The sequence below is a fragment of the Oenanthe melanoleuca genome, chromosome 3, assembly GCF_029582105.1.
Source record: "Oenanthe melanoleuca isolate GR-GAL-2019-014 chromosome 3, OMel1.0, whole genome shotgun sequence".
Taxonomy (NCBI): Eukaryota; Metazoa; Chordata; class Aves; order Passeriformes; family Muscicapidae; genus Oenanthe; species Oenanthe melanoleuca.
Genome location: NC_079336.1, coordinates 69299306 through 69320063, shown reverse-complemented (window position 1 = coordinate 69320063; position 20758 = coordinate 69299306). Strand labels below are relative to the sequence as shown.

The window sequence follows — 20758 nt, the reverse complement described above, 5'->3', positions numbered from 1 at the left end:
TGTTGGAGTAGCTCCAGAAGAGGGTCACAAAGGTGATCAGAGAGCTGGAGCACATCTCCTTTGAAGGAAGGCTGAGGGAGCTGGGATTGCTCAGCCTGGAGAAGAGAAGGCTCCAGGGAGACCTGACTGTGGCCCTCCAGTGCCTAAAGGGAGCCCACTAGAGAGATGGAGAGGGAGATTTAACAAGGGCTTGTAGTATTAGGACAAGGGAGCATGGATTCAAACTGAAAGAGAGATGGGTTAGATTAGACATTAGGAGGAAAGTCTTTACTGTGAGGGTGATGAGGCAGTGGAACAGGGTGTCCAGGGAAGCTGTGGATGCCCCACCCCTGGAAATGTTCAAGGCCAGGCAGGATGGGGCTCTGAGTGACCTGGTCTAGTGAAAGGTGTCCCTGCCCATGGCAGGGGGCTGGGACCAGATGATCCTTAAGGCTCCCTTCCAACCCAGATTATTTTATGATTCTAATATAATGTAGAGTTGGTTGAGGTCATAGAAGTAAAATTTCAGGAAAGAAAAGGTCAGGCCAAAGTGTCAGACTGAGATGCTCAAATGGAAATAGACTTGCTGTCACAAATGGAGGAAGACAAATGCACATCCATACAGTAAAGAGTCCCCAATGGCTATGAGAGCTAGCTTGGAGCTGGTCAGTGGCTTGTTCTGCTTGGGCACACAGAGGTGTGAAGGGAATAATGCCATCCCTGATGCACCTTAAGGAATGGTGGCCAACTTAACTCCCTTCCCACTATTCTTTGCATGGTGTGTACATGGTCACACCAGTTGTGCTGACCAACCTGATGGGACATGCAGCAGATAATCCCTGGTCAAGACCAAGACAGCTCAAGCAAAAGCCTTTCCTGAGGGCTAACCCTGCCTCTGGGGAGCAAAGCCAAGGGTGTTTGGAAGCTCTGAACAGGTTTGGGCTGCACAAGGTCCTGTCTTCTCTGCTCCTCAGACTGTGCCTAACTCACTGCTAGAGCTTCCCTGCCATCTTATGATAAATGAGAGCACAGCAGATAACATTATCTTTCATAAAGCACAAGTGAATCTGGCTCAATTAAATTTTTGTAAGTCTTCAAGCTTAATGCCAAGTGAATGTCCACAAGCCAAATACCTAAGTCGGTCTCACCTCAGGTAACCTGTGGTTAATTAGCAATCTATGTGACTAGTTTAACTAAATTTTTTATATGTTTGTAAAGGAAAGTGGGCGGGGGGGGGGGGGTTAATTTAAAATATATTCCACAATAAATATGGGTAGCATTAAATATAAACTGATTTTATAAAGATAAGTGCAGACAGCATTCAGAGGAGTTTTATCAGTGATATTCATTCTCTTGACTCCACTTGCTTGTCTGACAACATTTCAAAGGAGCAGTTCGCAGAAGTTTACTGAATAACTTTAACACAGCCTGTTTATGCCAAGATGCAAAGCACTCTTGGTGAGCAGACTCTGGCCTTTAACTGTTTGTACACTGTTGCACCACATATCTGCCAAATTATCCACCCTAATTACTTCATCTTGGGTGTCTTAGATGCAGAATTAGGCCCAGAGAGAACACATAAACTGAACAAAATTCTTTATGCTTGCTTAAAACAACAACAACAAAAAAAAGCACATCTGACATCACTACACAAATATCCTTAACCCATTCACTGACTTCTGGCAGCCTCTATCCTGTCACCCACATGTATAATTAAGGCTTGAAACACCACTGGGAAAAGCTAATGACATCATTCCCAGGGACCACAATGGCTTTCAAACCCAACTGCTCTACAGATATATCTGATTCTGATGCAGTTCTCATCCTGTATAAACTAGCCACACTACAAGTACAAGCTCATGATGTTACTTTTCCTTCTTTTTTTTTTTCTTTTTTTTTTTTTTTTTCCATTTTTTAATGTTAGTGGCATGTCCTGTTCATCCATTTCTTCTTTTAGCTACGTTTTTTAACCTCAGTTCCCTCTAGCTTGTCCATCAGATTTATCCAGATACCTGGAACCATGGGATGGTATAACCATGGAGAAACTTTCCCCTTGCGTGGTACAGCCATGGTACTTTCCCCTTGTGAATCTCTTCCTCATGAATTTTTATTAAGATGTGTTTGCAGCACAGTCCAGATACAAGTCAAAGGTCAAAGGCTGGGTTTTTTCCCCCCATTCAAGCATGTGTGTGTGTATATGTGTAACATTTATTTTCCACTTCAGCTGTTTCTGACAAGATAGAGGTAATTGGTATCTTGAATTAACCATGTCAAACTGAGGAATGCTACAAAATGGCATGAAGTTTCATGCAGCTCATGTCTTATTAATCTTCAAAGCCCTACTCTGTAGAATTTATCTTTACAATCTTTAAGTGCATCTGCTATTTCTATCTGAGCTTGTTCAGCTCACATATAAATGCCAGATGCACTTAAAGATTATACAAGTGAGGGGAGCACACCTTTCCAAACCTGAATTTGCCTGAAAACCTTTTAAAACTATCCAGTAAATTCAAGTCATTCCTCTTTCCTCCTTCGGTGTCCTCACATCTCCCAGCACTGTTTCAACACAAGCATGAAAAACAGAAAAAGGAAAATCATAGAAGCTCACCCCTACATTTCATCTGAATAAAATCCAGCTGGTGAATTGACTGCAGTAAAGGTTCACTATCCAGAGTCAAGTCAAACTCAGCAGATACTTTGGGCTCCAAGGCTCCTTTGACCCACTGTTCCTGAGATACCTGAACACGCTTGATTAAAGCATCCGAAATCTGAAAGAGAGTACCAGGTTTGTAATGAAATGGCAGATGCACACATTAAAAATGGCAGAATGCCTGTGAGATACAGCACAAATAGGATTAAGATAGCAAAACAGATGAGATGGGATCTGGTTGTTTAAGGGGCGAGGTCCATTTATGTTGCATCCTTTCATCTTGTCTTTTCAAGATAAATCTCAGGCTAGGAAAGTAAAAACTGCATTTATAAAGCCTGTTCAGATTATGTTGTGTGTCATGCCTTTGAATGCCACATATAATTCTGCACTCTCTTCTCTGATCTGCATGGTCTACTTTTGCTCTCCTGCTTAAAAGGAAGTTGCACAAAGAGAGGCTTAAATGTTTGAGTCTCTCCATTCAGTAGAGATGATTCAGTGGATGAAAGCTAAAGGATTAAAAAAATCAAATAGTAAGGAAGGTGTATATTACTCACAGTGAGGGTGATGAATTGTCAGATAGATTTTCACATATATGATGGATTTTCTACCATTACATCAAAACTGAATTTAATTTTTAAAGCTTTGTTCTAGCTCAGCCCACAGACAGTCAGACCAAAAGTCAAACTAAAATGATCACAACAGACATTTCTGGAAGCTAAATCCTGCCTCTGTGGACATCAATGAACTCAACTGCCCTTGAGTTCAGTGAAGCTGCCATTTGGATATCTGGAGTCCCTGACAATGAACTTCCTGTAAGTCACAGGGAGTAGAATTTTTTTCCGGGTGCAACAGAGAGTTTTCCTTTGTTGCAAGAATTCAGATACTTTTCCTCATTACTTTTACTGAGGACACTTCTGTCTCAGCCCCTGCTTCAGCAGCTCCTAATCAGCCTGTGCAGTAGGTGGAGGAGCATCCCACAGCCTCCTGCAACCTCAGAGTCACTTACTGGGATGCTGGATCCCTTGGCCATGCTTCAGTATCCTGGCTGCAGGAGTACTTGCTCACAGTAATGCAGTGCCTGAGTGTCTGCTGGCTGCCTTGAAAGCATCATTAGATAAACCAGGAAAAAGTAAAAACAAAAATTGTTTGGTTTTTTTGGTTTTTTCTTTATAAAGGGAGGGCTGCAAAAACTGAAGCAACTAAAGTTACAGGGAAAGCAAGCTGGAAAGAAAGTAAAGCATATATCTAGATAGCATGTGGTTAACACCTGAAGGTTTTATTTGTCCTATTAAAATTTGTGTAATCTTGAGATTAATCTACACCACATATTCCATTCTCTGCTTGAGACCAGACATGACAGTGACAATCAGTCTGGAGTGCTAATAGGTTTAGGCTGGCTAATTCTCATCCTGTTTTTTAGGGATGCTCTGACAGACCCCTGACACTCATGCATTCACGTGTGCAAGTCAATTTTTTTTTATGTATCTTTCTTTTTAGGCAATAAAATAATTAATAAACATATTAGAATAAGAAAAATAATTTTTAGGAAAATAACACCGTTATGTTTTGTCTCATCAATAGACACTTTCACTTTTTGCACCTAAGAAACAATATCCTGCAAATTAAGGCAATTATTTTGAAAAGAAAAGGTACCTGGAGCTGCCACAGGTCTTGATGCTATAATCTCAGTGAAGCAAAGCAACATGCAAGCTCCTTCAGACTAGATTTTCTTACAGGGCAGGTGTTGAAAGGACTCTCTTACATGGGGAAGCAAAGGGTAGAAGCACAGCGGGGAGAAGTACTACTCTGCTGAATCACTGACCTCTCCAAATTAATCAGAAAGCTCTGTGGGGCCCTGTGTTGGGTTTCTCAGATGAGAACAAAATAATACTCTGCAAAAAGCCATCATTAACTGCATAGCATCTGTCTCTCAGCCCAGAAGGAAGGGCTGGCAAGATGAAAGACAGCAGGAGTTAGGGGAGTGGTGTGACCACTAACTCCCCACCTCAGGAAGATGTTAAAGTCCTCTTTGTTAAGATGTTAAAATGTCCTCTTTGCTGGGACACTCATGCAGTCACCAGGCTCTCTGAGTTTTAAACAGTGTTTATAGTAGTTAAGGTGAACATGCCTTGCAGGTGGAAGGGGCTAATTAACAAAGCTACACATTTTTAGACTTAGCTTAAAGTATTCTCTTTTCTATTTTTTTTTCTTCACAGATCATTAGGAAGAAAAATACCTGTAAAAACCCAGAGGGATCATTTTCTTTGATAACTTCTAGGCAATATTCCATAAGCCCAGTTGACTGGCGTAGCTTCAGTGTACAGTGATTTATCTGGTCCCAAACAACCTGGAAAACAAACATCAGTACAATTCTATGGCTGCCTCAGCTTGCAGTGAATTGTATAAAATTCTTTCAGAAGAGACCAGGAATGGGAGAGTGTGCTAAATCCATGCTTAATTTAGCTGCCATATGGCCATTGCTGTATCTCCATCAGCTTCACTCACTTGCTCTGTATAGTAAATACTGATAATTAGCTTGGCAAAATGTTTTGCACAGGGAATCTCAATTTTCAGAGCAGATTAATTGCTCAAAGATTAGGCTTGCTTGGGGCAAAGAGGGCACAGAACATGTCTCTGCATTTGCAATGTTCACATTTCCAGTCACACTTTCTCTAACATCTGAGCTTTTAAAAAGCCCTTCACTTTAGAGGCAAACTGCTGAAGTGGTTTCTCTCAGATCATACCCTAACATTCTCTTCACAATTTATCATTGAACCTGCTCTGCTTGAGAACACATTGCTGGAATTAAGAAATAAAATAGCTGCATTCCATTTTTCCAGATTTTGGGCTTGATTCTGCAGCCACATGGCCGTGGACTAGGTCTAACAGCACTGTGTTCTGTAGGACAACTTGTGACAGCAACAAGCTGCAGGGTTTGCTGTCTGTCAGCAGTATGTCTTAAGTTCTGGTTCTTGTTAAATAAGCTGAATGCAGATCTCAGGTAGATTTTGTTAACTAATATGTTAAATAATCCACTTCAGTTTTTCCTTCTCTCTTAGTTACTTTTAATGTGAATGGTACTATAGTACCTCAAAATCACATAAAGATCAGCATTTAAAGAAATTTGTCTATTTAAATATTTCTTGTCTGCCTCTTTTTTCAACCATTTTAGATTTCTTCTTGCCATGTCCTTTTACTACATTTCTTTAATAGATTTTGAGTAGCTCATGTATTTCTGGAGGTGGCTTACCTGAATTTAAAAATTCAAGGAGATATCAAAATCACAACTGTTTACTCGGGCAGAAGGTCCAAAATCCAAACCATACACATTTCACTGATAAGCACCTCTCAAGAGATAGCCCCAAACCATCAGATAAATAAAGATTGATGGCTGGTTCTACAAACTGCTGAAGTATGTCCATCATTTAACGTGTGCAGGCACAGTTCCATTAAACTGCTGAACTGGAACCTGCTAAAGGACTTCAGGATTTGGTTACTAGGAGATGTCATGGTGTAAAGGGCTGGGGAACTTGGCAAAACACACCAGGTATCTATCAGCAGCTGTGCTGAGCTGATGAGAGGAGTGCTCACCTTCAGCTTGTGCTCCCGTTCCTTGGTGACCTTGGTGAGCAGTTTTGCCTTTTGCCGTGTTAGAGCATCAACCAAGGCATCACACTGAGCCACAAGGCAGGCTTCATAATCCAGCCCATTCTCCTGCAACCAGGCAGAGCCAAAACCATCAAAGAAAGCACACTTCACAGCTTAAGCTATTGCTCATACCTTCTTTTCTGTTCAGAAAATATTTCCTTTCAATACCCTCAGCATTTTTGTTGCCTTTCTAATTTCATTACAGCTGTACCAGTAATAGCTGCATGCTATAAAATGGAACAGTAAGATGCCACACCACAAATGGTCTTATTCAAAACCTGGATTTACTGGCACTTTCCTGACAACAGATGTAGTACAACATAATTGAAATGCTAAATGTAACATACATAGTGTATACATACATAAGAAGATTCTGCTCCAATCTGTTTTAATTATCCCACTGTAGCAACTTTGAAATCACTGGCTCTGTACCACAGCAATTAGAACAGAATTATGGACCAGAATCTGGTCTACTGCCTTATTACAAGGAAATTAATGAGGTACAAAGCCCCAAGGTTTGTGTTTTGCTTTGAGTACTTTTTTTAAAATAGCTAGCATTTGGCTGTAGAGCTATGTGCTTGATTAGCTCTTAAAAAAAGAAGCAAGTTTCTATTCAGATTTTGGTAAAATTCTTTGCTAGGCAGAAACCAGCATGAGGTGTACACCACTGAGCCTTTAGTAGGGTCTGGGAACAATTTAGCATTACATAAATCCCTGGAACTGCTGCTGTAGTACCCATTCAAAGGAAGAGTCCCTCACCTCCTCTGCTAATCAGACTAGAAGGAGAAAACTTTCAAGCTCCTCTTCAAAGGAAATGTTTAGGTCTGCTATCAACTTTCCTCCCAAATACCCCAATTTAAAAAAAACCAAACCAACACCACTAAATATGAGATTTTAAACATGTACTGAAGGAGAAGCACTGCTTTGCTAAGCCATTGTACTCCCCTAACTCACTACTATCTCTTAGCTCTTTTGCTTTTATTTTCTACTCATTTGCTTTGTCTTCTTTATTCTGAGCTCAAAATGTTCAGCACTGTACTCCTTTCCCTCACTATGGCCTGTGCATCCCATTCTCCAGCTGATGGACGCAGGCCAGTGTTCCTAGGGATGCCCCACTGCATCCTAGCCCTGCCAGCGAGATTTAGAGGGGGTTTAGCTGGTGGTGGGGAGACACCAGACGGCTCAGCTCCTGCTCACAGCTTTGTCTTGGACTCTTCCTGTTTGCATCTCTCCCTCCTTGCCTTGCACCACGCCCAGCTCCCCCTTAAGCCCATTTCCACCCCGTTACTCTTCAGTGCAGGTTTGTGCACAGAGCCTGAATCAGCCGGTGGCTGCAGTGCATCATTTCTCTCCTCATTTTCTGCTCACACATCAAATGGGGTGTTTGGAGATATGCCTCCTTCGAGTGAGAAAGTATGACATTGTTACAGCAGATGGGAAAATGGGAAAATCAGATCATGACAGCAACAAGGAGAAGCAAGGAAGCAACAGGAGCAATGAGGAACAGGCAGGATCTGAAAAGAAAAGACCAAGAGATATAAAAGTGACCTCAGAGAAGAGAAAGGCAGGAAAAAAAAGGGGGAAACAACAGATCTGGAAAGCAGGGAAAAGAAAAGTAGATTATGAATTTGCAAACTGCCCCAGTTAAGATAAAAGCACAGTTCCTGTTAGCTCTGGCAAACTCAGAGAGCAGATAGAGTGTGGATGGCTGTCTGGTGTGCCGTGCACTGCGAAAGGAAAATAAAATGTACATATTGTTTGCTCCTTTGTGTAAAAGTATTACTAAAATACATTTTTGCTGAAGGGTAATTGTCCATATGTGTGTGTGGCAACCATCCTAAGATTTCTACTGTAAATAACCTGCTCTGTGTGTCTGGCTATAAACCTATGCACAAAGGCTTCATCTGTTCCTCCACAAAATAACAGTACAACTGTTTCTTGTCCAAATGTCAAAAGGCACAGATTGGCTCATGACACCTCTAAACCCCTTCCCCTTGAAGAGTGTGGCTGTACCAAAGCTGACTACCAGGAGCATTCCCTGCTATGTGCTGCCATCAAAGGCTGCTCCAACATTGCATGAGAAGAGTGCAATTTGTCACTGTGGAGGAAACCACTCCAGGGAGCTCCTTAAGGGTTAAAGTGTGTGGGTGATCATCTTGGAGCCATGCCCCTGCCTTATTTTACTCAGGATATAACATGCAGCTGATCAGTCTTGCTGTTTAGGTTTGCTGAAAATCGACGTTTTGCTCAGGCTCAGGATGAAGACTGGCTCAACACATGAGGGTCAGATTCAATTTGTGCCCAGACTTGGCTAAATGTTAGAGGACTGCTGGATATAATTTCCTCTTCTGAGCTCTCTTCCAGCATTTTAAGCAATGAGCAGCATCAAATAAATGGCTTGGTCTTTTGATCCAACTGTAGCAGCTCCCTTATGCAGAGCAATTTGGCAGTGATTTTATTGAAACACATTAAAGGATTTTACAGCATAGTCATAAATAGTCATAATGGGCCACTTCTAGGTTTCAGGAGGGAAAAATAAATTTGTAATGGAGCTAGATGACTCAAGAAAGATTGGTGACACGCTGCTGTTTTGGATGGGTTATCCCATTCTAAAATAGCTGTTCATACCTATAGGAAGAGCAGTGGTGCCTGTCTTTTCTCCTTGGACAGTGAAAAAAGTCTAAATGAACAGACTAGCTGAGCTACATAACTGTTAAATGGGTAAGTCAGCTGAGAGAAAGCTCACACTATAGCCAAAATACAGCACATTACAGGTGCCAGTCAGTGGCTTTGCACTGGTTTCTCTCAGTTAAATGTCCTTTAATTTTACCAGTTTCTCATTTTGGTGTGTTCCCTTCCCTGTGGCCATGGGAGACTGTGAGGGTGGGTAGTCAGGCTGCCCCAAGGCAACCCAAGAGCTTGGGCAGCTCTTCTGCTATTAATTCATCCTCTGGGGTTTTAAGTGGAATACTTTAATGAATAAATGATAAATTTTTGAACTTCTGCTTTGGTTTCCTGTTACTAACAAGCACAGGACTTGATGAAAGATGAGCAGAGTAGGCTGCTGAAGAGCATATCCCATGGCTGTAGAGCATTGCTGCAGCAGAAAACCAGTGCTCCCTCCTGGACACTGTGCAGCTCAAACTACATTGGAACATTTCCAGGTACACTCCAGAGGGTGAGAAGGACCTTGTGCATCATCTGACCTCCAGCAGAGTGGAGTCTAAATTTGATAGAAATTAAGGCTTGTTTCATTTTGGGTTTGTGCCCTCAATTACTGCACTCACTATGAGCCCTTTTTCTGACTATTAAATCTGGACGATTACAGGCATGAAAATAACTTACGCTCCAATAAACGACACATTGATTCAGCAGCAGTTACTCTGGGGTTTTTTCAGTAGAATATTCCTGTATTTTTGAGTATGTGTAAGACATTCCTACAAGTACTCCAATAGGCAGGTTGACTGGATTTTTTGCAGAAATTAGTGCATTTTTAGAAAATGTAAGATGAAAAGCTAGTAGTGAATTTTGAATGTGTTAAAATGAGAATTTATCCTCAATGCCAAATTCGGGCAATTGCAGCCAGGGAGGAGCCTAGAAGCATGACTAATGGATTCAATCAAACACTAATCAACACAGCTCAGATGTCCAGTATTGAGTATCAGCGTTTTGCAACAAACAGCAAACAATCTAGAAGCTAAGAGAGGCTTGCAGGCATTATTTGATGAATAATTTTTTCCTAGCAAATCCATTCAGGAAAGGTCAGATGATTCCCGGAAAGATGAGAACAGCACAGGAGACAAAGTCATCAAATAAATTATTCACTTTGTTCTATTGATTACTGTATTATCAAAACAGATAATATTCTACAATTACCTGGATCTGCTGCAATAAATTTTTCAGCTGAACCAAAAATTCTTTAGCTTCCTTTGCTTTATCTGAAACACCATTTAAAGCCTGAGACAGCTGTGCCTGCAAGCGAGAAAAAGGGAGGAGAAAAAAGAAAAAGTTAGTGATAAAATGCAAATGTTTTTCTTAGTAATCCTTGGATTTGATGATTAATAATGTGCTAAAATACACATGTTACATGTATTCCTAATTCCACAAAGTGTTTGTGCTAGAAAAGAATAGTTAAGACTTTTACTGTGATCAGATTTAATGAGGGTGAAATATGCATGTGGGGGCAGTCAAGTATTGTGTCTGCACATTCCACTTTATTGCAGCAACTTGGTAAGTCAAAACACCTTTTTGTAAGACAGCTACCCACACGTATAAGGAAGTTGTAGTCTTACACTTACACAGTAGCATCTGTCATGCTGAAAAATCCCCAAGTACTTTCCAAAATGACACTTCCTTTTCATCCAAGTCTGAAATCTTTATCAATGTGGTAGATCCTATCAAACTTGATAAGCACTATGACTTTAAAGACAAATCTGCCTTCTCAGATTTCATACTAATGTCCCTTTGGGGCTCCAGTTTCCCATGCTCCAACTCAACAAATGGACAAATGTTTCTGCAAAAGTTGGAAAAAACCCTTCCTTTAACTTTTGACCAGTGGAACGTGGAACATGTCTTTTTAAAGTCCACACTCCAGGCCTAACCTTCCCTGTCTTCAGCTAACAGCTGAGATCTCTAAGCTGAACCAGAGGCTTGTTGATGAACTTCAAGGACAGGATGGAAACAGTGGTTTTGCCCCTGCCAGACCCAGTGATGCTTTCAGGGGGTCCCAGTGCCCTGAGCTGGAGGACCGTGCCTGTGAGACTGATTAACTCCAGGTCAACTCCAAATTTGTGCAGGATTTGCTACTCCAGATGGACCCCTGTAAGTCTGTGAGTCCCAACAGGATTCACTAAGTGTACTCAAAGACCTGGCTGATGTCACTGCGAGGTTCTGCATCTGGGATGGAGCAGCCCTGGATGTAGGTAAGACTGGGAACAAGAGGCTGGAAAGTGGCCCCTTAAAAGCACATTAGTGCTAAATTCTAGATGAGAATATGCTTTAAAAAATTATTTCATAAAAAATGTAAAGGGAAGACACATTACCATGACTATTTCTCGATATTTGAATCTTTACTATTTTCCTACACAAACCCTTGTAAATGCACAAAAACCTGAAATGATGATGATTGATATTAACACTGTGGGAGGCCACAGAAGAAAACTCCAGGTCCATGAAAGAGTGTCTGTTTTCTGCCAGATCAGACAATCAGGACTTGAGGTCAGCTCTGCACAGGCTGATCATGTTTGCCAAAGTTTGAAGCCCACCTTTATTGATCACACTTTCTGCTCCACTCACAGGGCAAATCTGAGCATTTGATTTGTCACGATGACACAGAGCAAGGTGAAAGCAGCACATGACAAAACACCTAGGGTGTAAGCAAGAAATAAATAGGTGGCAGAAGCATTATATTCTCTGCCATTTACTGTCCTGGCCACATAGTCCCAGGGAGGGAAGAGTTATTTTCTTTCAAATCAAAATCAATGGCTGGTCCTGACAAAAGTAGAACTTCCACTTTCCACTTTCCCAACATCTGCCCCAGCTCTCAAATCACCTCAAAGTGCATTTCACCAGATCAGAAGAGACAAAAGCATTGTGTGATCATCACAGCAGCTGTAGGAAACCACCACAGATAACTGTAAGCCACACATACACCAATGGCAATCAGCACAGTGACTCCTGGCACACTCCCATCACAGAGAGCTGCAACAAAAACTCACCCATGTCACTGTCTAAAGGGCTCATAAGCAAATCGATCTGTTCATTAAAACCTGTGGTTGCATTAACTCAACTGCAGCATGAAGCTGAGTGGAAGACCAGATTTCCATTTGTGAAACCCATTTAGAGATAATAGCTTTGTTTTTCCAAGCATTTGTAAAAGATACCTTGCAAGTCAGAGGAATTTAGTCATGCACTTCTCATTAAAATCAAGTGGAGCTACATGACTAAGCCCTCAGTAAACCAACCAAGCCATTAAAAATGCCCTGTACAACCAGAACAATCTTTCAAACTGCAAAAATATTTATTGTAAGCTGAACTGAGATGTAACAAGCTCCATTGACTGGGACAAACAGTATTCCACCTGGTGTTATCTTAATTTTAATACCTGGTCTTTAAACCAGTAATGTGAGGGCTGGAGATGGATACCAAGTTTCTACTTCCATCAATTACAGGAACACAGAGATCACAAGGGTAAGTAATTAAACCCAGATGGGCAGGGAAGACCTCTGATTTCAGAAAATGAACCAGATAATGGCCATGTCCCTTTTCAACCAAACAGTCCATGCTCATTTAGCCTGCCTTCCCTCCATCTCTCTTTAGCAGCAGATTGGTTATTGATTAGATAAGCTTGTCCTGGCGTTGACTTCTCATAAAGCCCACATGTTTTTGGGAACACAAATCTTTAGGTCAGGAAATAAAAGCAGGAATGTGGACTCCTACACTTGCCTGCAACTCCCTGCCTGCCTGCCCTCCACAGACCTATCCAGCTGTGGGTGTTTTTAGCACCTTGGTACACACTTATTGTTAACCCTTTAGAATGGGCAGAGCTGACATGTGTCCCCCATCATTCCTCATATTCATAGGTCTGAAGTCCTACCTAAATGTGATTACGGTACCACTGTACTTGCTAAGAAGACATGAAAGATTAAACTTCGACACAAGAATAAGAGTTTTTCTTAACAACCTTGAACTGCTGGTCCAGATGCACTTTTTAGGCAAGTGAATATAATGAAGTCCAGCTAAACCAGGGGATTTTCATGGATTTGTGCCACTGGAGCCTTGTTATTTTACACCAATTTTACTTTCTCTGTAGGAGAAGTTACACACAGCAGTGCAATGGGGAACTTGCACCACCAACAGGGGCCAACCAGTCCAGTATAGCTTTGGTATCAGCAGTACAGAGGGTTAGTGCACATTTCTTTGGATGGTCTGCAGCCCTGCCTGGACAAGGTTATACCCTCTGTAATTTGGCACTAGGCCACTGGATAAGGCCCAGACAAAGGAGGAGCCAAACAAAGGGCTAACACAAACAAACAAACAAAACACAACAAAGGGCTTCTTGGTCTAGGAACAAACCTTTCAGCTGCCTCTACCAGGTATGCCTGGAGCATCTGGAGAGAACACATAAACCGTAAATTACATTTGGCATACCAGTCAATGTAAGTAATTTATGGTTTGGCCAAAGTAACTGCAGGTAATAAACTTGTAGAAATTGCTGTATCAGAGAACTATTTCTAAGCAGAAGTATCCAATTTCCAAACAATTTATCTGAATGAATGTGAGCTGATGATTTAGCCTGCCTGGTTATACAGTTCCATTATATTTATTTTGTGCAAAGCACATTTTTCTGGAAAATGTAATATTCACAAGAGCATAATTTCAGAGGCCCCAAATCACTTAATTTTGAGGGTTTCTTTCCACTAGAATTTTGACATTGCTTGAATATGCAAATCAAGGGAAAAATCATGTTCTGTGATACCTCAGTCACAGAAAAAAATGCAGTAAAAATACAAGCCAAAAGGGTTTTTTCAGTATTTCACAGTAGGAAAGAGAGAAAATTACTGATTCTGAACTTTGATTACACTGGCTGTAATGTTCCAAAAGGCATCAAACAGTTTTAACTCAAGGTAGATCATAATACATCACAAGCTGGTCTCTCATGCTCTCCAAAACATCAGCTACATTTGAACTGTGAACTCAGACCCTGCTCATCAAAACAATTCTGCTCAGAAGTCGATTCTGACACTGGGATATGAACAGCAGCTACAAATGTTTAATCTTCTGCTTCTGGGCCAAGAGAACTTCTCTGCACAAACTCTTGTTTTTGAGACTAATGATGGCTGAGCTGCTGGCAGAACATCCAAATTGAAACACCTCCAGAAGACGTTTGTCTTTCTTCTTGCATGGATAAATAATGCATGTGACCCCCAAGGGGCATCTTCTTTGGATCTTAAAATAGAAAGCCAAATTTTTGCCTTGCCAAACACCTCAGCCTGTCTTGTGCTTAGCCACTTCATGGTCAAGGTATGATGACACCAGTCTGGATTTTGACCTTTCCTGCACTGTCTGAAAGGATCCCTCTGTGCTTTCTTTACTGCTAACAGCAAGTAGTGAGTAAAAAGAAGGGAATCCTGCAGCCAGCACAGCTGATCAAGTGCTGTTTGCATAGCTGTGGGGGAAGTCCTTTATCTCCAGGACAGCAGGAAGCTCCAAAGGATTGTCCTCAGCTCTCAGGTATTGAAGTCCCCTCTGTACATTCATATAATATTAACTAATCAATTTCCTTCACTCTCAGCAAGAAAGAACTAACTTCATACACATTTTCAACTTCTAAGACCACATCTTGCTCTTTAGTCACATGGTTGCAAAGCCTTATTTTTAGCAAGGAAAGCATGACCAAGTGACCCACCAGCTCTACCAGACTTCACTAAACCCCTGTGTAGCCAAGTGAATGGCTGTGATATCAGGGAAGGATAGGGAGCATCACTTGCAGGGAAGCATGAATCAGACAGTGATGATATGTGAATCATAAAAAGCTTTACTTGTCCCTAGTCCTCATCTACAATTCCTTATTTATCTTTGTGTCATGAAAGTCCCTCCAGCCATTACTCCTGGTTTCTTTGGGAATGGAGGGGGAGGAGACCTTTTTACAGCCCAGGAAAACACCCAGTGTCCATGATCATGTGTACCATGCATTCTTGTCTAAAACATTTGGATGGCTGTGGGCCACTCTCCTTCATTGACATACGGTTGTGGCAGCTTGCACTGAGTCCTGGATGAAAGGGGAAAGAAAGAAGAACCACCCTGTCTCTTCACAGGTACTGCTGCCACTGCGACAGCATGGGAAGGCTGAGGACAGGATGGCCAAGGACCCTGTGAAAGGTGAACAAGTTAGTGAAATGGACTTGCTAATTCCAGCTGTCTGCCTGAGATCTGGTTGAACCTCATGGCCAAGGTGATGCCAACATGAGAAGGAGTCTGTGTTTCCAACCCTGAGCAGAGGTCAGCGGGAAGTCAGGAAGGGCCAAAAACTTAAGAGTGCCATTCCAAAGGGAGAAAAGTCTGAGAGGGTGATGGACAAGAAAAACCTCATGTCCAACAAACTGCAACCCACCGTTGGGGCATCGGGATGAACAAGCCCCAGCGCTGAGCATCACCCCAGCTGTGGGCACCACCGCAGCTCCCAGCCGGCTCTCGGGACTGACCTTGTGCTGCTTCCACATGGCTCCCAGGGCCTTCACGTCGTGCTTGCTGTGCCTGCCCTCCTCCAAGCACTGGTAGCAGACGGGGCTGCGGCAGCTCACGCAGTACATGCTGTAGTTCTCCAGGTCGTGCTCGGCGCACGTCGGCAGCTTGCGGCCGCCGCCCGCCCCCTTCGCGCCGTCCGCGCCGCCGCCGGGGGCGCCCGGGTGAGCGGGCGGCGGGGCCAGGCGGTGCTTGGCGAAGGGCCCGCGGGCCGGGTGGCAGCGGAGCTGGCATGCGGCGCAGTACAGCACCTCGCACTGCTCGCACAGCACGGCGGCGGGCTCGGGCGGGCTGCGGTCGCACAGCTGGCACTTGGCGGCGGCGGCGGCGGCGGCGCGGCCCTGCTGGTAGCGCTGCACGATGGCCTCCAGCAGCCGGTTGCGCTGGAAGCCGCGCAGCCCGCGCTGGTCCAGGGACGCGCTCCGGTGGCACTGCGGGCAGGTGAGCGAGGAGCTGGCGGGGCCGGCGCCCCGCGGAGCCGCCGCCGCCCCCGGGGGCGCGGGCACCAGCGGCAGCACCCGCACGCCGTTGGGGGACTTGAGGCTGGGGGTGTAGGAGCCGTAGCCGCTGTCGGTCTCGCTGTGCAGGCTCAGCTTGTCCGCGTGGTCCCCGCCGCCGCCGCCGCCCGCCGCGCTCTCCGAGTCCAGGCAGGCGGCGGAGCCCGCGGCCGCTCCGGGCCCCGCTCCCGGCCCCGCTCCCGGCGCGGCGGCGGGCGGCCCGGCGCCCCGCGGGTGGAGCAGGGGCGGCAGGTGCTGCTCGCTCTCCGGGGTCTGCACGGCAATGGTGCGGGCGCAGGGCAGGCAGACATTGTGCGAGCAGGGCAGGATGATGGGCTCTCGGAACAGCGAGCCGCACACCGGGCACTTCAGCTCCTCTTCCATGGCCGCGGCGCGGCTTTGTGCCGGGGCTCCTCAGGCTGCCCCCATGCCCCGCGGAGCCCCCTCCGCCGGCTCCCCGCGGGCCGGGAGCGCCGCGGGCCGTTCAGCACCCGGCGCGGGCAGACAGCTCCGCACGGCCGGGCAGCGCCGGGCAGCGCCCGAACGCCCGCCCGCCGGCCGGGCGCGGGCAGGCACCGCCGGGGGACTGCTCCAGCCGCGCTGGCATAGAGTAATAATATATGGGGAAGGGAGGCGGGGGGCGGAGGCTGGGCAGGGGTAGGAAGGGGCGGGAAGAGCCCTTTTCCAGCAAATAAAGTGGTCGCTCTCTCTACGGCTGGGAAAGGCTAAAACATTTTTTAAAGGGTCTCCGCACAGCGGTGTCTTCGTATCTTTAAATAAAGCCATTGTTTTGGTAGCAGATTGAACGCAGGCGGGGTTTCGTTATCTCTAGTAGCCCTCTCTCCCGTCACCGAATTTAAGGAGGATGCTCACCAACAAACTAAGCTCGTGCCTCTCCTTCACACGGCTCTCACCATGCTGGAGCACAACCGATATGCACAAAATGTCAGGCACTGACCGAAGGAGGGATGAGAAAGGGGTTAAAAGGGAAGCACGAACCCCAGCTACGAGTGCTGTGGCTGGCAGGGGCGGCGGAGCGCAGCGAGGAGGGGACGTGCCACATCGCCCGAGCTTCCAGCCCTGTGACCCCAACAGGAATCTGCTGCGAAGATAAATGAGGCATGACAGCCGAGAGTTTATGAACTGAAAATAACCACCCTTAGAAGAAAGAAACCGGCAGTGGGAAATCCTCCATCTGTTTTGTTTACATACGCCTAGCGTGGATGTAGCACTTATTTCATAGTGAGGAGATTATATGTAAGAGTGATTTCACTGATTTTTATTATTGCTATTCATCTATCTTCTTTAACAGCCACTTAACCATATTAAGCTCAAATCCATAAGCAGATCCTAATTTTTTGTTTGTTGTAAGATGCAAACTGGTCTTTTCAGAATAGCTATTAAAAAATTAGGAACTAAGTGCTATCGAATGAAAAGAGGGGGGAAAAAATGAAAATAGAAGAGATAACGTATTAAAACCATTGACTCTCATCATCATGTTTCTCAGTAAATGAAAAGGGGTTTTGTGACACTGGTTAGGAAAGGGTTTTCTAGTTTCAGGGTTTGCTTTTGGCAGCTTATTAAAACCGTTGATGCACAGAAAAGGAGGAATGAGGTCAGAGAGTAGGAATACATTAAAGCTTCAATATTTTTCAGTCTTTCCTCTCTGCAGCTCCTTTTTGTATCTCACCCAGCCACACTCATGACAAGCTGAGGGGAAAAAATCCCCGAGGGGTTTAAAGCTTTGCAGTCCCACATTTCAGGGTGAAAAGCAGCAGGCTTGACCTCTGGCACATAGTAGAAACAGCCATGACCCACATAAACCTGCCTGTCATCTGGCTAGGTATCTTCTTCTTCTAGGTGCTGACCTCTGCTGAGATTGAGAGTTTCTAGACTGATTGTGTGTTTGGGCTACATCCAGACAGAAGCCCCAGTACTGCAAGAAGTGTTCTGAAACACCACTGATTTCACAGCTACCTTATGCTACTACATAGTAAGAAAAACCCGTGGGTGAAATACTGTTATCTTCATAGTTGCTGTTCTCTGCTCTACCATCTGTCAGCAGCAGGAGTGGATGTACTCTAACGATTTCTTGCAGACCTATAGGGGAATCCAAGCCACAGATTTCAAGTCTATGTTGGAAGCCGTAATCCTAAAGGTAATTACGAAGGTATGGTAGCTTTTTCATGGGGTTTTGCCTTCTTTATTTACCTGTCCTGTGTGGAAGGTGACAGTGATCATAACATGCATAATAGTAGCATCAGGTCGGAGACATGAGAGAAAAAATGAACAGACAGGTAAATGGTGAAAATGTACAGTATGAACACCAAACCTGCTGCTTTTTAGCTGGGGCTTGCGACTTCCAGAGTTCTAATACACTGAATTGTACATATCCATTTCCAATCCTACTCTAGAATTTATGTGAAATCCTAGAATCACTACACTTGACATGGGAAATGGCAAGAAAGAAACCATCTCAGAAGCACATTCTCTTTCAAACACAACTTTTCTTCTGTCCACAACCCTGACTTGACTTGAGAGCATATCACTATAGCAGGTGACATTTGAAATGGAGATTAAAAAGGTGATCTGTTCTTCTCTGTTCTGTGTTGTGACTTTTACATCATTCAGTGCCTTTTTTAACCTATTGAGTGAGTCTGAAATGTTAATGCCCAAGAGAGCTATGGCTTTGAGAGCAGGTACCCTTGTTTACCTGTCCTACTGGTCCCAGAACAGCCCTTGTTGCCAAGGAGTTGTAGAGTTTCAGTGCAGAAACCTTCATCCCCATGGCACCAGAGACTGCTGCTGCAAGTAGCACCTACTTTAACAATATTCAGTGCTCTGATGAGTTTAGGTTGCTGAGCACAGATTCTTCTCCTAATGAAAAGTATTTCTCTATATAACTGCGCTGCTGCAGATGGAAGTGAACACTCAAAACATCACTGTAACTCTTACTAGTCAGGGATCAGAATGGAAACTGGTCTAAGAGTAGAAAAACATCACTGAGCTTGAGCAGACTGACCTTGGAAATTCTTATTCTTGATGAGGACCAGATCCCAACAAGTTGATTCCACCAATTTTAATGGAACTACTCATAAAGAACTGTTTGGTCTGAGCCTGAAAATGTTTACAAAACTATGTTTTGTAATCAAGGCATTATTATAATGACTATGTTCCCTATGATTTTTCATCTTTTTATGTCTTTAATTTGTTAGAGCTATAGCAGTGTATGGATAACCTAGAGACCCTATACTGGCAGTCCTAGCTTTGATCTTCATTTTAATACTTCAGTATCACTTGTATCATCTCCTTAAACTATTTACCCTTAGTAAGAACTTATTAACATCTTTTATATCTCCCCAAAGGGAAAAAAAAGCCAACAAGATTTATTTATAGATTTACATTTAAAAAAAATTATAAGGTAAATTGTGGTACAATTCTGCAGTAAGGAAAGATTTGATTAATCTTTATGATTCTCTTGCTTTATTGCTTATGCCTTCTCATTCTGCTTGTTGTGACATTTTTGTTGACTTCCCATTCCTTTTCTTGTACTTTTCTATATTTTATGTTGCTCTCACAAATTAATCCATTTCCAGATAGTTTTCCTTCTTTCTTTTCCCATTTTTTCCCTTCAATAGCTGTCCACCAAGGTCACTTCACTTTATTCAGTTTTCTTCTTTTAGCACTGCTGTTTCTCCATGGGGAATTTTTTGATTCCAGTATTCCAACATCGCTTCCGCTAATGGGCATCACTCCAAGCGCACATCCTCTCATCTGAAGGGCACCAGGGGAGAAAAAGGATCTTATCTCCACAGGTTCTTATTCCACTGCAAGGAGGAGAACAGAGAAACAGTTCACAAGAGCAGAGGAGATAAAATGCACTTGGGCTAAAGCCAGCAGCTTGTGTGGCAGTGTGAGCTGAAGAGATTCACTGCCTCCTTAAAAATGCAGGTGCTCAATTATCAGCAGAGGATGCCCTCAGCAAGCACAGTGGACAACACAGCTGCACCTGCTGGTCATCTCTGAATTTTAGGCTGAATTCTAACTGGTGGCTGTACACCCCACACGCCTCAGCATTGCTCCTATGCATAGTAAAAAACACAGCACAGTGTGATTTCTCCTGTCCATTTATTCTTTGTCATGTTCTCTACCCAGACTCTTCTTCCCAGCATTGGCACTGCATGTTATCTGAGGGGTGATGTAGCAATGAGGCACAGGAAGGTATGCTTCCACTGTGGCTTGGAGAAAAAGTTTATCTGCATGATCCATGGGTCAGGGAGCTTTGGGAATGGCAGCTGTGCTTCTTGGTTTTGTATGTTTGCATTAGGAACAATATGTAGGTGTAAGAGTTTTGAAATTGATTTTGTTCTGTGTTGTTTTGGTTGGGGTTTTTTTGCTTTTTCAAGCATGCTTTCAAGTAAAATATTATTTAGGGTTTTCAAGTATTTGCACGTTGATCTGCTCATGAAAGGAAGGATGGCAAAGCTTGGCAGCAGCCCAGAAGAGTGCCACAGAAGCATGGCTGCTGATAAAAAGCTTATCTGTTGGCTAGCAGAAGACTATATCTGTAATAGAAATGCAGCTACATACTGAATTTTCTCTGTCAGAGAAGTAAATCTGTCATGAAAAATATAATTCACAGCTGAGGACAATTCCATACAATGGAATTTTATTCAGAATGTCTGCTGAGTGTATGCTTGTTATGATGGTTAAACAGCAAAAAATGGTGCTTGATACTAAA

At 43.7% G+C, this 20758-nt stretch overlaps 1 protein-coding gene across 3 annotated transcripts in view; it reads right to left on the bottom strand.

The window, feature by feature from the left end:
• The window catches only part of TRIM67 (tripartite motif containing 67), a 33206-nt gene extending 16805 nt beyond the window's left edge, over positions 1–16401 (bottom strand). The window contains exons 1-6 of one of the 3 annotated variants that reach the window (XM_056487610.1): positions 16274–16401; positions 15481–16153; positions 10154–10249; positions 6221–6343; positions 4866–4976; positions 2588–2747 (exon numbers count right to left, since the gene is read on the bottom strand). In XM_056487610.1, coding sequence (XP_056343585.1) covers positions 2588–2747; positions 4866–4976; positions 6221–6343; positions 10154–10249; positions 15481–16153; positions 16274–16401 — 1291 coding nt within the window. Of the gene's footprint in view, positions 1–2587; positions 2748–4865; positions 4977–6220; positions 6344–10153; positions 10250–15480 lie in introns of all 3 variants that reach the window. The other 2 variants (XM_056487608.1, XM_056487609.1) reach the window with 2 other exon arrangements.
• Positions 16402–20758: the final 4357 nt, after the last annotated feature.